The 17,517-nt window shown below is 37.1% G+C and overlaps 1 protein-coding gene and 1 long non-coding RNA gene across 2 annotated transcripts in view; one reads left to right on the top strand and one right to left on the bottom strand.

The window, feature by feature from the left end:
* CNGB3 (cyclic nucleotide gated channel subunit beta 3) overlaps window positions 1-17,517 on the top strand; it is a 165,125-nt gene that overhangs the window by 2,129 nt on the left and 145,479 nt on the right. The window contains exons 2-3 of the mRNA XM_033202770.1: window positions 1,816-1,897; window positions 15,248-15,374. Coding sequence (XP_033058661.1) covers window positions 1,816-1,897; window positions 15,248-15,374 — 209 coding nt within the window. The remainder of the gene's footprint in view (window positions 1-1,815; window positions 1,898-15,247; window positions 15,375-17,517) is intronic.
* LOC117079147 lies at window positions 1,542-11,754 on the bottom strand. The gene is made up of 3 exons (XR_004435278.1): window positions 11,654-11,754; window positions 2,104-2,190; window positions 1,542-1,910 (listed from the first exon to the last, which is right to left on the bottom strand). It is a non-coding gene; the product is annotated as an uncharacterized LOC117079147 (long non-coding RNA).

Here is a 17,517-nt window from a genome sequence, read left to right as displayed (position 1 = left end):
ACCACACCCAGCTCATTTTTTGTATTTTTAGTAGAGATGGGGTTTCACCGTGTTGGCCAAGTTGGTCTCAAACTCTCGACATCAGGAATTCTGCCCACCTTGGCCTCACAAAGTGTTGAGATTACACGTGTGAGCCATGGCACTTGGCCACCTTTTATCTTAAAAGTCATATCTGGGGAATTATTTGCATCTGTTCTTTCCAAGAACATGTGGGTATGGGAAAAAATAGTTTATCTCCAATTTCAAATATGCTAAATGTTAAAAATGACAGAAAGTTAAAATCCTGTTTTCTTTCACAGAATTTGACCTTTCAAAATGGCATTTAAACAATAAACCTCTGAACTATGAATAAATGATTAGAGTCTTATAAGAAAATATCTAAGAATAAATATATCAATGTATATTTTTTTAAGGAGTCATTTAAAGAGTGAATTTACAAACCAAAATGTCATGGGTAATTCCCACCTATCAATAAACAGTAATTCAAGGACTGCAAATCAGTCTAACCCAAACTCTCTCTTACCCCAGAAGAAGACACTGTTCACATAAATCTACATCTGTACACACATAAAGACTATGATGGAAATGTTTATGAATAACATCATAATGATGCAAAAAGACTTGATTGAAGTCAGAAGGCTTTTTCACTTTTATAAATTGTTCTGGACTTACACTTTTCTAGCTAGGTTCATATAAACTGGCCACTCAATCAATTTCATATTCAATAACATAATAATATTAATAATAGCTGCCTCGCTATTATTATACCATATTAACGTATACCGTTATTGTGAGGCTTAAGTGAAAATCTGCCAATTAATTCATTTTTTTAGTTTAAAATGCTTCTATGACATACAGGGCTTATAAATAATGTCAAAACTCCATAGCAGGCACACAGGACTCTCAGTGTCCTTCTGCTCCCTGCCTACTCTCAAGCCTCATCTACTCACCCTTTGTCCCATCCAACTGCTCCCACTGTAGTCTCTCCCCCCACCTATGTACAGTCATGGCTTTGGCTTTTGCTAAACCTGCATCATCTGCCTGGAGTGTTTTCTAAGACCTCTCCATGTGGAAAACAAAAATCTTATCTTTATAAAGTCAAGAGTCACTATCTTTGGAATAGCTTCCTTTCTTTCCCTACTACTCCAGTAGAATTGACCACTTCCTGTTTATGCCCCATCCTTATCCTCTACAGACATTGATTCGTCACCTGCATTTTCTTGCACTTAACATTTTTGTGTGTTTGTTTCCGCTTCTAGACTGTACATAGCTTAGGAGTCAATCTTTATGTTCTAACCTCATATCTTGTTTCACTCTGCCCCCGTAGGAACATCCTGAGGCACACACTAGCCATGTCTATTGTGACATGATGGCATTTCAAAGGAAAGCTTAGATGATCAGACAAATAATGAGGTAGAAGCACATGAAATCATGGAGAGAAGAAAGGGAGCTTTGTGTGAATGGGACCAAACTGCCTTCTCTCCACTATTTTAAGTTCTGCCATGAAAGACCTAGACCAATGCTAGGCCTGTGGCAAGTAAAGACCAGAATTGAAGAACCGTGAGCAAGAGAAACACATAATCCACCCTGAAAAAACCAGAGGGCTCCTGTGACTAACAAGCTGTGGAGGCTGAGGTTGATTATTCAATAGTAGGCCACGAATGCCCATTTTAAATGCAAGAATCATTATTAGTGCATCATAAACAGTCGATTTTAATGATCCAATTAACAATTGAGTGGAAAATGGTGTTACATTTTACATTCAACTTCATTTTCATGTAAATTCACATACAATCTCTATGTTTTTTCTCAAAGGAACAAAACAAAGGTGAAGAGAAATCTCTCAAAACCAACTTGACTCTAGTCACGTCTGAAGAGCCACAGACCAACATACAAGGTCAGAATGCAGTCTGCAAAAAAAAAAAAAAAAAAAAAAGTGAAATACGTATTTATCTGAAATGTGTTGTCTGTTGAAATATTTGTCCTTGACTAGGTGAATTATCTAGGGTTATCTGCGGTTATTTGAAGATCTGAATATTTACAAAAACTTTATATTCTCACTCAGTAACTCATTTGTCCATGCAACAGATGCATTTTCATTACCTGACATGTGCCAGCCACTGTTCCCTGGGCTGGAGGTGCAGTGATGAGCAACACGGGCAGAGTCTGAGGTTACATAGAGCTTGTAGTCTAAAGAAACACATCACAGATAAGTAAGCACATTGTGAACGATGCAATTTCAGACACTGATAAGCAATATAAAGACATTAAAATGAATGTGGATTGAATACATTTAAAGGTTTAGCATTCACACCTCTGCTCCCTCCTGCTAAACTCTCTCCAATAGAAGGCTCATTTACTTCTAAGGCTACCACACTTGTTTCTAAATCCATATCAGGTCAATTTCTTTTTTAAGACTGTCAATATTTTTCATCTCACCACTAGATGTACACGACAGTATTTTCTGCTGCATCACAAAGAAAACATGTCTAAAACTAAATTCCTTATGTTCTCTTACAAATACGCTCCCTCTCCTGATTTACTTCTACCCCTGGTACTATCATTCTTTCAGCCTCCTAAGCTCAAAACCTCACTCAGGTTTTATTCCTTTATCTAGGATGTCCTATAAAGAAAATTAGTCACCAAATCTCCTTTCATAAGGACCCTGAAACCCACTTCCTTTTTTTTTTTTTTTTTGAGATGGGGTCTCGCTCTGTTGCCCAAGCTGGAGGGCAGTGGTGCAATCTTGGCTCACTGCAAGCTCCGCCTTCCAGGTTCAGGCCATTCTCCTGCCTGGGCCTCCCGAGTAGCTGGGACTACAGATGCATGCCACCACATCCAGCTTTTTTTTTTTTTTTTTTTTTTTGTATTTTTAGTAGAGATGGGTTTCACCACATTAGCCAGGATGGTCTCGATCTCCTGACCTCGTGATCCTCCCGCCTTGGCCTCCCAAAGTGCTAGGATTACAGGCATGAGCCACCGCGCCTGGCCCACTTCCTTTCTTTCCAATCTCAGCAATACCATCTTGGCTGGGGCCCTTATTAGTAGCTCATGTATGCACTATCCCCAGGCTAAGTGGTTGCTTTTGTTTAGAACTCTATTTCACCCATCTCTCCCCTTGTTACCCAGCCCAAACACTGTTAGCATATTATTTTCCATTAACCACCACTTTGATCTCAACTTTTGCTCAAGAAGCTTAAGTGTTTGCATATTGCCTGCAAGACAAAATCTAAATTCCTCCACCTGACTTTGTAGAACTTAATGTGATATATTCCCAGTCCCCCTTTCTAGACCTCTCCTACTTCTCTCCTACTTCCAGTAGGAACACTACCCCCTAACCGAAAAATACAAAAAAATACAAAATGGAAGGAAAATCACTAGAACAGAATATGTTTTGTTAAGTAATAAAAATAAAATTTTTGCCGTAAAGCTAGCATAAATGTTTTGCTTTTCATCTGTTCAACAAAGTCTGTGTATGATGATTGTTAATGACTTCCTATTTGTACTAAAACAAATATCTGAACTGAGGCACAATTGAGCTTTTACTAGCCCAAATGTCTCATCTTTAAGGAACAAAAATAAGAAATGCACAAAAATTACAAGCAAGATGATAAAAAAAAAAACAAATCACAAGAAATGTTTCAAATACACAAATCGCTATCAAGGAATATCCCCACAATCAAAGTACTGAGGCCACTATTCTAAGCAAACTAACACAGGAATAGAAAACCAAATACCTCATGTTTTCGCTTTTGGGAGCTAAACATTGAGTACACATGTAAAGATGGAAAGAGCAGACACCAGGATCTACTTGAAGGTGGAGGATTGGAGGAGGGTAAGGATGGAAAAACTACCTATAGGGTATCATGCTTATTCTCTGGATGATGAAATAATCTGTATACCAAACCCCCGTGACACAAAATTTACCCATGTAATAAACCTTCACATGGGCCGGGCGCCGTGGCTCACGCCTGTAATCCCAGCACTTTGGGAGGCCGGGGTGGGCAGATCACGAGGTCAGGAGATCGAGACCATCCTGGCTAACGTAGTAAAACCCTGTCTCCACTAAAAATACAAAAAATTAGCTGGGCGTGATGGCGGGCACCTGTAGTCCCAGCTACTCAGGAGGCTGAGGCAGAAGAATGGTGTGAACCCGTGAGGTGTAGCTTGCAGTGAGCCGAGATGGTGCCACTGCTCTCCAGCCTGGGTGACAGAGCAAGACTCCATCTCAAAAAAATAAATTAATTAAATAAATAAAAAAAAAATAAACCTGCACATGTACTCCTGAAACTAAAAGGATTTGTTACATTTTCAATTTTTAAATAATACGAAATTCCAGTACCATCTTACTTTAATTTGGAAATGCTACATTAAACCTGTTGTGTAATAAAGAAAAAAAAAAAAAAAAAAAAAAAGGACTGCTCTAAACAAATGGCCCCACTCCCATACTTACTTTTCTATTTAGGAGAAAAGGAAAGAACCTATATGAAGAAAATAACTGAGTTTTACAGAGATATGTAGAATAAACTTACATAACTGGAAAGAAATATGTGTCCACTTGGGAGGATATTATAAAGATATTGATTTTTTCTTAAATTAATTTATATTTATACTTGTTACAGCCTACTCTCTACCTTACAGTGATAATTTTTTTTAAAAAGGGAAAGAAAATTCACTTTAGTTTTCTTGACTTGATTTACTTATTTTGAAAAACACCTCTGTGTTTTCACTATGCAGATTAGAATGCAGGGAATACATGTTCTTGCACAGACCAGGTGTTTTTGCCACTATCTTTCTTCTGTACTTTTATCTCTGCCACAAAGATAAGAAAACAGTATCTTCCAAATAGAAAATCAGCACTGACTTATCCGAGGAGAAAGGGGGAAACAAACAAATGTTCTACAATACATTTTTCAACATGAAAGCAATATAATCATACTTCCTAGCTGATGACTAAAGCTAGACTGTTCAACTGCTAGATTATCTGATTTAAAATATTTAGGATAATGTGTCACTGAAAGAGGAAATCACTTAATAAGTCTAAAACTCTGTCTGACCCAAACTCACATATATGAAACTTCCACAAATAGTAAGAATCATAAACCAAGAGGATATTGTAAAAAATGTGGTCTTGCCTTTTTTTTATCGGTAATTGAAGACCATTATTGAATCTTCAAATTTGTTTAAAAGAAGAAGACCCTTTTGTAGATTATACAACAATCTTGAAGGCATACTCCAAAATGTGATTAACAAATGGAAGTACCAAGGAAGAGAGAAACATTCTGATAATCCAAACTACGATTCTTTTTTTCTGAGTTACTTTGTAATAATAATGGTTTAAATCTACAGTTCTTTGCACAGAAAAATACAACCTTAATTGGCATAAAATCAAGGATTACACCTTTGAAAAGACAAGTTTATTCTTATCTTTGTTGTACTTTTTTCAAAGTGTATTTGTAAGCTTAAATTTTTCATAGCTGGTAATAAAAACTCTTTTGTGGAAGTTTCATTTAACAGAGGAGCTATTTGAGTAGAAGGAAAAAGTAGTTTCATTTAAATCTGCAGACTTAGCACGTCTCCAAAGACTTTAATAGGAATAACAGTTATATTTAAGATATTTTGTCTTGAAAAAGCAAAATTATTAGTGTTTAAAGATAGCCTCTGATATGTGCTTGGTATTTTTGTGTTCACTTCAAAACATGCAGGTGCAATGTCATAAAATCTGCAGATGTTGATTTCTGATTATAGAACTCTTATCTTCTGCAGAGCATGGTTTAATTTATATCTGCCATGGAAATGAAGAATGCAACATATTTTGGATTCAAATAAAGATAACTTGCTAAGGTCATCTTTTGATTATAATCATCTTCCTTAGGCATCTACTTCACTTATATTACATTAAATGCTTCTTTAAATAAATGTCTCGGTACCAGTAGAGGATATGTAAGTAATTTACCTAGTGGTTTATGGTACTTTTAGGTGATATATTATTTGTGTAGAAATGGGTCAAAGTTGAGATCCCATTGTTAGCATGGTATGGTAAGCCGATCGAAGGCTATCCAAAGTCGTCTACACCATAATCTCTAAAATCTATGAATTTGTTAGCTTACATTGAAGAAAATTGCTAATGTTACTAAGGATCTTGCAATAGGAAGATTATCCCAGATTTTTCAGCTAACCCCAATGTAATCAAGGGCTCCTTATAAGAGTTGAAGCAGGAGAGTCAAAGGCAGGAGATGGGACAATGAAAGCAGAGGTGGATTGATGCTCTCTGGAGGTGGAGGAAGGGACCAGGACCCAAGGAATGCTATGACCTTTAGAAGCTGGAAAAGACAAGGAAAGGATTGTCTCCTGAAGCTTCCAGGAGGAACACAGCCTTTCAGACATGTTTTAGACTTCTGACTTTCAGAACTATAAGACAACTGACTGTGTTGTTTTAAACCATTAACTTTATGGTGATTGATTACAGCAGCAATGGAAAACTATAATACATACTGTTTTAAGATAATTCCAACTTGAAATATAAAATGCAACCATTTTTCTCCTGGCTAACACAGTGAAATCCCATCTCTATTAAAAATACAAAAATTAGCCGGGCGTGGTGGTGGGGACCTGTAGTCCCAGCTACTCAGGAGGCTGAGGCAGGAGAATGGCGTGAACCCAGGAGGCAGAACTTGCAGTGAGCCGAGATTGTGCCACTGCATTTCAGCCTGAGTGACAGAGTGAGACTCGGTCTCAAAAAACAAAAAAACAAAAAAAAAAAGCAACCATTTTTAAAATGAAATTGAGTTTTTCTACAATCATGTGAATTAATAGTAAAGGCAGTATACTATACAAAAAATTAAAAAACAGCATTTGAGAATTTGACACCCTCGAATTCAAATCATAACTCTGCTACTTTCTAGCTCCTTAGTTGAGGCATTTAACATCTTTGAGTGTCATTTTGCTCATGTATAAAATAAGGACAACACTGTTATCAGTGTTGGGTTGTGAGTGAGAATTATATTAGTTAATATATGTAAAGCATTTAGCACGGAGGTTGGTAAATCCCAACCCTGATAGAAACCAGATAGCATAAATGAGGAGCATTCATGCCCTGTCTGAAGAGGTCAGAGGCTACTCACCTCTGCTAGTCACTGTCACACGGGGATGCAGGTCAAGCTCTGCCAGGTGTTACACCTTGTCAAGACAAACTACAAACACAAATGTTAATTCGAAAGATCTCAATTTTTAAATGTTGATTTTTTGATGTTTAAATATTCCCTTTCTTAAATCACTGGGAACATATAACTGAATTCTTATGAAATTTAGTCCACAAGACCATTCTGTGACCTCTAACCAACCACGTGGTAGATATGTAATGTTGTCTGCATTTTTGAACAGTGAAATCCCTAGACAAAATTCTGAATCTGGCAATGCTTTTAGTGATCCTCTTACTTTTCCATTCCTCTTCACTCATAATCTCCATCTCAGTCTTTGTTTTGTAAACAGATTACAAGTAGGGTGGCCTCCCTGGAACTGCTTGCCAAATAACTTTCCACAGCTAAGACCCCTGGGTTCTAAGTCTAGCACAATTCTGGATCTACAGAGGTGTCCCCAGCCTTGCCCAGGTCCCTATCATCTCTCCAAACTGACCTAGACTGCATCGCAGCCAACTCTCACTTTGGGCAGCAATCTAAAGCTAAAAACTGCTCTGGAGCTAAAACTGCTCTAAAAAAAAAAATAAAGCTGGCCAGGCATGGTGGCTCATGCCTATAATCCCAGTGCTTTGGAAGCCCAAGACAGGAGGATTTCTTGAGACCAGCCTGGGCAACATAGAGAGACCTGACCTCTACCCCCTAAAATTGTGTTAATTAGCTGGGCATAGTAGCACATGCCTGTAGTCCCAGCTACTCAGGAGAATGAGGTGGGAGGATTACTTGAGCCCAGGAGTTTGCGGTTACAGTGAGCTGTAGTCACGCCACTGCACTCCAGCCTGAGTGACTGAAAGAAACCCTGTCTCTTAAACCATAAATAAATAAAAATATAAAATAAAGTCCAGTTTTTCAGAAAAGGTAGTGGATGTTGAAATAGGAAACCACCCTTCAGTCCTTGGTATTAACAATTATCATATACAATTTAATGTGTCCTATGTGGAATAGAAAAATAACTAGGCCATCTACTGAAATTTAGTTTACAAAAAGCTGTAAAGACTTTGCCGTATAAGACCAACGAGTTTGATTGACATGCATAAGAAGTACTACTATGGTTAATTTTAGTTCTATAGTCCACTCCCTGTAACTTTCAGTCCTATTCACCAGCCAAAGGATAAGGTGGGAATACAGACACCCTCCTAAAAAATGTATACAACTGTTTATCAAAACTACTCAAGCAGATTTCTCAAAGAACTTAAAACAGAACTACCATTCTGCACCAGCAATCCCATTACTGGGTATATATCCAAAAGAAAATAAATTGTTCTACTCAAAAGACACATGCACTCTTGTATGTTTATCACTGTGCTATTCACAATAGCAAAGACATGAGATCAACCTAAGTGCCCATCAACAGTGAATTGGATAAAGAAAAAGTGGCACATATATACCATGGAATACCACACAGCCATAAAAAAGAATGAAATCATGTCCTTTGCAGCAATATGGATGAAGATGGAGGCCATTATCCTAAGCAAATTGACGCAAAAACAGAAAGCCAAACACCACATGTTCTCACTTATAAGTGGGAGCTAAACACTGAATACTCATGGACATAAAGATGGGCACAATCGACTCTGCAGGTTACTGGAGGGAGGAGGGAGAGAGGGGGAAAGAGTTGAAAAACTATTTCACCTTAGAGGAGATATAAAAAATAAAATAATAACCAAAAAATTAAAGTTAACTGTTGGGTACTCTGCTCACTATCTGTGTGACAGGACCATTCACATCCCAAACCTCAGCATCATGCAGTATACCCATGTAACAAACCCACACATGCATCCCCTGAATCTAAAATAAAAACTGAAATTAAAAAACAAGACTCCAGCATATGTGTTTCCTTCATCCAAATAGAAATAGTCTTGTGTAGCAAACAATCAGAAATATTCTTTTAAAATGATACCTGATAGGATGATAAACAAAAGAATTGAGAAATGAATAAAGTTGGTATGACATTTCTGAAAATTTAGTCTAGAGAAAAGATAAATGTTACATGCTTTCTAGTCTGAGATGATGAAGAAAATTCCTAACTGCTGGTTTGGCAAGAGACAGAGACATAATCAGGACACCTTCAGTGGCAGGGGCTCATTGTAAGAAAACTTATGGATAACTAGAGCTGAAAAACCATTCAGGGGAGGCTTTCAGACTGAGGCAGCCTAGGAGCTAATTACATTTTCTCCTTTTCCCTCAGTGAATATGGCTTCATTTCTTGTGACCGCTGTTTTCTCTGCATATCTACTCTGGACTGCTCTCATTTCCATTTACTCATTTTCCAGTCCAAATTCCAAAGGGAGTAGTCTGACTGACTTAGATAACAACCATTTTCCCATTCAGCAGAGCCCTTCAGACCACCATCGAGGTTGCCAGCCAGCTGTGGACAGGCCACCCTCTTGAGATTAGGTGCCCAGCATGTGTGTGATGGGGAACCATTCCTGCATGTAATACAGCAGAAAGTTCCCTCGCTGAAAAGAGCGAAGTTTGGCATAGAAAACATACCATTTTAAATATTGAATAGAGAACAGGTTCTGACTGATAAAATTACTGTCATTACATGTTCTATAGGCTAAAAACTTAAGAGACCCTAACCAATGTGGATAGGATGGATTTTTTTCCTTTAAAATGCCTTTTATGTTGTAGTTTGCAGGATTTAAATATATTTGCATAATTCAATTAAACTCTGTGCTTTTAGGCTTCTTTCTGCCAAAGAATATAGCTGACTTATGGAAAATTGCATTACGGTTTTCTGGTTCCCGGGCTCTGTTAAGTAAATGGAAGGTCTTGCATCATGCCCCACATGCGTCAGTGCTATGAAGACATGAAAGAGTTAATATACCTTTTTCATTTTTGTTTTTGTTTTTAGCAATTTATTCCAGTCTGGCTCATGGAACACTTTGTGTTTATATTGCATTTTTCTCAAGTGGAGTCTCTATCTAATCCTCACAGAAATCCCCAGTACAAAAAGTACTTTTTCATTTTATGGATGAGGAAACTGTTATAAAAAAGAGACTTATCCAGAGTCACATAGAGAATTAGTTATGTAGGGATTACAGGTCTCTGTTCAGTATCCAGCACTGGTAACTCATCATATTCCTTAATAGCTATATATAAAATGTATTTTCTAAATGAATTAATCTAAGTTTTAGAAAAGTCCCTGAAACCTAGCATGACATTGAGAGAGAACTGGATTCCTACATCCTGACACAGTAACAAAACTACCTTAGATGGATCCATGTTCTTTTTCGTTTGGTGATTTGCACATTTCTTTACTTGTGATGATGTATCTAAAGTCAAAAATCTTCCTCAATACAAAGATCTCTTCAGGACATTATAGGACTTTAAGGCTGCCTAGAGGACACCTAAGCTTTGACCCTATGCAAAGATCCTGTCCTCCCTCAGCACAGGCTTAGATTGGCTGGAGGCTCCTGAGTACCGCCAGCCAACAGAGCATTCACTGCCTCACAAAGCAGTGCATTTTGTGGTTAAACAAGTTGCTAGAATGTTTGAGGGTTTTGCATGTTTGTTTTGTTAATTCATTGGTAAGTCCTTCTTCTGCCTTCTAGACCACATGAAATAAATCTATTTTCTTTTCTATGTAACAGCATTTCTATGAATTTGAAGTAACTATTATGTCACTAGTTAATCTTAAATACTTTACTAAAAGAGCCTAAGTTCCTCAAACCATTTCTCATATGAGATGGTTTCCAGAATTCTCATCCCTTCTGAGTCCTTCTCTGGATTTTTTACAGATTACATGTTTTTAATATAAAGTGTGTCATTTTTCTGTTCTTGTGAATGCTGTTTTAAAATACTCTTTCAGATTCCATTTTATGTGCACTGCTGTAATGTTGTCAACTTCCTCCATGTTGTTTGACAATCTACAAAGATGTAATAAAATTTCAAGTGTGATTAAAGTATTATAGTTAAAATTATTGTAAGTATACTAGATAATCCAGCAACTCTGAAATTAACCACAAGCTGAGTCAAAAATACAACCTCGGGTGCCGGAAAATAATCATTAATCATACACTTCTTAAAACTGTTAGTCCTTAACTCCAAATGTTCATTTAGATGAAAATAATAGTATCATTTAGGCATCTAATCGAAGTACCCAGACTTAGTCTTTATTAATGCATCTAACATCCAGTTACTCAGGTACTGGTGGCTCCTAATAAAAGAAGATTTATTTTTGAGACAGAATCCACATGTCTTTGATGTCTTAAGAACTAGAAATTTGACCAAAGTAGTACCATCCCCCACACCAAAGATTCTAACCAGTGAAGGCATTTTCAAGTCTTGTGCTTTTTATATCCATCCAAAACAAGCCAATTGAGTGTCTTTTTAATTTACAATCTTATTCCCATATTAGGTTCTTCCTTTGAATCCCTCCTTTCCAGCATTTATGTAATGTCACTGATAAAATGTGGAAGGTTAATGGATTTCCATATCACTTATTTCCTCACCTGAAGAGAGAAGCAGATGTTTCACACCTGCTCGTGTCTCCATGTTTTGCTGCTACAAGGGGCCAAGGATACTGGAAGTATATTACACAGGCTCAGTGTGAGACGCTGCCAGGCTCAGGATGGAATCAGCCCGGTGTGTGGAGAGCAAACTCTACTTATTTTTGCATATTCAATAAAGGCAACCATATCACAACACTTTGATTCCAGATTTCACTATCTGCCACAGGCACACATTCCAGGGCAGAATTTAACCAAGTGTACTGATGAGATCTGGCGATTGCTATACAATGTGCAAAGAGCACCACTGGCAGAAAGGCTTACACTATTCGTTTGGGCAGCTATTGAAATCGGGACTCCTGCTGTCCATGTGTGAAGCTGGGAAGAAGCACAATGTGCAGTTGACAACACTTCACCCAGATGCCAGAGCAACACTTGCCTTGTATTTCAGATTTCTCTTTCATGATGAGGATGATGCAAACACTCTGACCATCTGTTTCCACAAACAAATAACATGTTGCATGGATAAAAAGACACCCACACTGAACTATAGTTGACAGGCATTCTTTTGTTTTAAGTCCTCATGGGTTTTTTAAGTTGTTGTTGTGCTTTGAAGCCAAGAATAGGAAATAACTGGTTTCTCATGTTCTTCAATAAGCTATTAATGAGGATTTATTTTGTAATTAAATGCTTATCCACAAATCAAATTAGGCTGAAATTAATTTATAAATATCCCAGGCTTGTCAAAACAGGGGCAGTGTTATTTTAGAAAGGCTTGGTAATAGCTAGAGAAGATCTGGTAAGTTGCTAAGATCTACCTGGAATTAATTTTATCCGAATGTTATGGTGATAAACAAAAATTATTATTAGGAATGGACAAAAAAGAACTACTGCAGAACAGTTGGTCATTTAACTAGTAGTAGCAGAAAAGTTAATACTGAAAATGCAATACATACGCTGTAGCTTGAGTGAGAGATGGAGGAGATAAATGATGCAGCTTATATCCATGTGGCTTTATAAGAAATAGCCCACCAGGTGCAGTGGCTCAATAATCCCAGCACTCTGAGAGGCTGAGACAGGCACATTTCTTGAGCCCAGGAGTTTGAAACCAGCCTGCACAACATGGCCAAACCCCGTTTCCACAAAAAATACAAAAATTAACTGTGTGTGATGGTTCATGCCTGTAGTTTCAGCGATCTGTGAGGCTGAGGTGGGAGAATCACTTGAGCCCAGGAGGTCAAGGCTGCAATGAGCTGTGATCATGCCACTGCACTCCAGCCTGGGTGACAGAGTGAGACCATGCCTCAAAACAAAAACAAAAACAAAAACCCATAGCCAATAAAAGCCTTTAAGAAATGTTTTACAGTACAGATTCTATTTGTTTTACATTTAGGATTTTTTTCCTGATTTTTACTCATAGTTCATGTTCTTTATCAATCCTAATTTTCTTTTAGGGTAAGTGCTCCTAGAAACATATGTGAACATAATGATCCATAACATTTTTCTTGGTCCAGACTCCTTTGAGAAGCTCATGATAACTCTAGATCCCCTCCATGTAATAAAAGATATATACAACATATGGCTTCAAGGACTTCAAACCAAAAATGCACTAGACATCCATGGCCAGCAATTAAGAATTTTGCTTCTAAATATTATATAGTAATTGTCCAGGTGTTTGTAGATACAAAAAAGGATTAGGCTGCCACTTTCACAGACAGCAATGCAAAATGGCAATTTGTCAGAGATCTGATCTATATGATTTTTGTTTTGATTGGCTACAGAGAAATGGAAAAACATGACTTGACCCAAACACATAAGGAAAACAGATCCTTCTCTTATTTTTATCAAAAGCTTGTTAGTACAAAATGACATATTGAAAGTGCTATTTTTTTACTCTGAAATCTGTTGGATACTGATAAACTCATTAGCGTACCACATGTGCCTGTACAGAAGGGTCCCTATCCTACAAGTTTCAATATTTCACCTAAACATAATCTTTACACACAGACTTCAAGGATGTGATTATACTGAGAACTTTGTATCCCAAGTAAATTGGGAATTGGGTTTTTTTCCATTTAAACATAACAAAAACATAGCTAGTACTGTGTTTTCTATCTTCTAGCCAAAAATACTGTAATTCCAAAATAAAAGTAGATAGATGCATAATGAATAAAAGTGTCTTGGGAAATCGAGAATTTAAGCTTTCTTAGTCTTAAACTTTTAAAAACTTTAAGGAGTGATTCAATTTTATGATTTCTTTTATTCCTGACACTTGTTCCTGGAAAGTTCAGTACATTGAAAGATTTTTAGATGGATCTTAGAAATGTTCATATTAAAGGATTGGTATGGTGAAAAATTGTGTAAACCAATCATCCCCTGATTTCTCACTTTTGTAAATCCAAATTTTCAATACTGTGTTTGCTTAAATCTTTAAACTACATATATTACAAGAAAATAAGAATGATGATTTGGGCCTCCATTTTAATATCCTAAGCACAAGACATCCAATTAAAAATAAGTTAGAAACTGGATAATGAATTACCATTAAATTGTATTCGTTCTTATTTTTCTTTTCTGCTTCTATATTTTCTTTTAATATTAAGTAATTTGCTTTCATTAAAATCTTCTCTATAATCCAAATATTTACCAGTAAGTTGATTATTCTCTGGGTAAATTACAATTTAAACTATATTAATTAGAAATTGTATTTGTAGGCTTGAAGGGAAAAAATTAATTTCTGTACTGAAAATAAAGCTAGTACATATTAGTTTGTATCATTTCTTCAGAAAATATTTCACAACTTAAAGATGGTCAAGCTAAAAACAAAAATTTGATTTCATAAAAATGTAGAATGCAAGTGCTAAATAATGCCAATCACATTTTTTCCTATTTTACTTTTCTGAATTTTATGATGCATCAATTTCACCCCAAAATTATGAATACTTTAGCAAAACTGGAAATGCCTTCTGAATAATGAATTATTATCCTCAGCTTTGCCAATATCAAAAAGAAATATATTTTATGAACTCTTTATTACACAATACACCAACTTCAATTACAATCATGTGCTACCTAAAGATGCTTTAGTCAATAGCGGACTGCATAAAAGAGGATAGTCTCATAAGATTATAATAACATATTTCAAACTACACCTTTTCTATGTTTACATACACAGACTGACCATTGCGTTAGAATGGTTTACAGTATTTATTAAACTAACATGCTACACAGGTTTGTAGCCTAGGATCAATAGGGTATACTGTATAGCCTTGGTGTGTGGTAGGCTATAACATCAGGATTTGTATAAGTACACTCTACGATGTTTGCACAATGACTAAGTCACCTAACAATGCATTTTTCAGAATATATCTCTGTCATTAAATAGCACATAACTATATTTTTTCATTGGCCTGAAGGTGTCTATGGGTTAATTCTTCCTGCATAAAGTCCTACTTTGTTTAGCAGAAATCCCAGGGGAGGTGTTCTTGAGAAGACTATTCTAAAACACAAGCAACATCTTTGTAGTTCATGTTGTCAAATATAACTGGGTCAAGAGTGGTGTACATTCTTCTATCTATGTGAATGTTTTTTTCATAGACAAACTCTCCAAGAAAAATTCCTCTGGAGATCTGACCACAAACCCTGACGCTCAGACTGCAGCAGAACCAACCGGAATAGTGCCAGAGCAGAAGAAAATGGACCCCAAGAAAGAAGGTCCAAACAGGTGAGCATTTAATAAAGCTCACAACACATGTTAGAGACATTGTTCAGCCTGCCCTAAAGAGCTCAAATATCCACTCTCCCCTTTAGTTGAATATAAGGGCAGAAAAAATTCAATAGTCACATAACACAAGAAAACTGTGTCAGAACTAAAACACTGGTTCTGTGCAGTTCATCGTACCTCACTGGCCAGGCATGGCCACTAACCAATATCTCTAGGCAGCCATTTGGCTATAGGCCAAATCAGAACAAAAATATTGCTGTTACGTATATGAGTCATTGTATCATTATGGAAACAGCCTATATATTTACTAGGCATGAATTTTAAAAAGAAATGATGAAAATTTTCCAAGCTCACAAACAAATAGCTGTTCCAATTCTGTGAATATTTTATAGTTTCAAAAGATTAATTATTATTTCCTTTCATCCACTAAAGAAAGTGTGACACGCTAACTAGGAATAATTACAGAACTGAAACATCTTTTTTTTTTTTTTTTCTGAGACGGAGTCTTGCTCTGTCGCCCAGGCTGGAGTGCAGTGGCCGGTTCTCAGCTCACTGCAAGCTCCGCCTCCCAGGTTTACGCCACTCTCCTGCCTCAGCCTCCCGAGTAGCTGGGACTACAGGCGCCCGCCTCGTCGCCCGGCTAGTTTTTTGTATTCTTTAGTAGAGACGGGGTTTCACCGTATTAGCCAGGATGGTCTCGATCTCCTGACCTCGTGATCCGCCCGTCTCGGCCTCCCAAAGTGCTGGGATTACAGGCTTGAGCCACCGCGCCCGGCCAGAACTGGAACATCTTTATGCCACTGAAGGAACATAGCTTTACAAGTACTTCCCATAAGATTATTGGAAATACTACAAAAGAGATGACAATTGAAATGTGAATCAGTAAATCTGCAATAAATCCCAACAAGGAGGTCCTTCATTTTGCCACTCCTTGGCATGGTATTATGTACCTGCTGATCCAGTTTAAATGGCTTAACTATAGTTGATATAATTGCAATTTATTTATGAAACAATAAAAGCATATTCTTCTTATTTAATAGACAAAAAGAGTCGTCACTTACAAAGAAGTTAAAAGTACCTATTCGTCCATTCCACTCCGCCCCACCCCACCTTCTCTCTCAGCAGTGCCTCTAAGGTGTTAAACCATCTGCTGTCAGTAGGAGTCATCCTGATTATCTGGGCCCCAGGGAATTGCTGAATGAACACGTGGCATCAGAAAGAGAGAATGCCTTTCCGATAAACACAGATTTGGCTATATGAAAATAAACACAAGCTCACTCTACCACACACACGAACATGCATACACACGTGTGCACATAAACACAATGTTATTTGACAAAAATAAAAGTTGACATAGTATTTTGGCAGAGAGATGTTTAAACTCTGAAGGAAGAACTGGAATCTAACAACAGAACAACTAATTATTTATATTTTATCTATAACTGTTGTTGTTTACAGGATGATTTTCAGTCCTATTAGTGGATCATCGTTATCTTCACTCAACAGATAAGCAACCAAGATACTGAAAGGTTAATTCATTTGCCTATAGTAATAGAGTCAGCTCTCCTAATATTAGACCACAAAAGATTTGAATTCCCAAGGAGAACTTTTACCTTCCTCATACCAATACACTCCTAGCCTTCCAAACGAATCTCCCTTTCTAGCATTAATTTCAATATGTTTATTTTTTATAATAACCCATGGCAATTGATAGATTTTCAAAGGACTGAAGTTGAAGCCATAACTAACAATTTGGGGGATAAATTCTTCTTAATCCTCATTCCTTCCTAGTATTTTTTATACTCTCCTGAAATGCAGAAGTGGAAACCTTTCAGTTACCCAGGGGTCAATCAGCATAGCTCAAAAACACAAAACTTCTTGACATGACCTCTAAGGCCCTGCCTGGTCTGTCTCTCACCTATTTTTACTTTCTCCTCTTCCAACACACAACCTCCCCAACTCTCTGCTCCAGTCGCACCTGTTCTATTTCAGTCTCTTGTATTTGTCATGTTCCCTCCTGTCGCAGGCTTTTGCACATACTACTTCCTCTGCTTGTTCTATTCTTTCCTCCCCTGATCACCTAATTAACTTCTATTCATTCATCAGATAACAGCATGACCATTACTTCCTTTGTAAGGCTTTC

Source organism: Trachypithecus francoisi, unplaced genomic scaffold (assembly GCF_009764315.1).
Source record: "Trachypithecus francoisi isolate TF-2019V2 unplaced genomic scaffold, Tfra_2.0 Lachesis_group7, whole genome shotgun sequence".
In the NCBI taxonomy this organism is placed as follows: domain Eukaryota; kingdom Metazoa; phylum Chordata; class Mammalia; order Primates; family Cercopithecidae; genus Trachypithecus; species Trachypithecus francoisi.
This window is presented reverse-complemented; position numbering and strand designations above follow the sequence as displayed.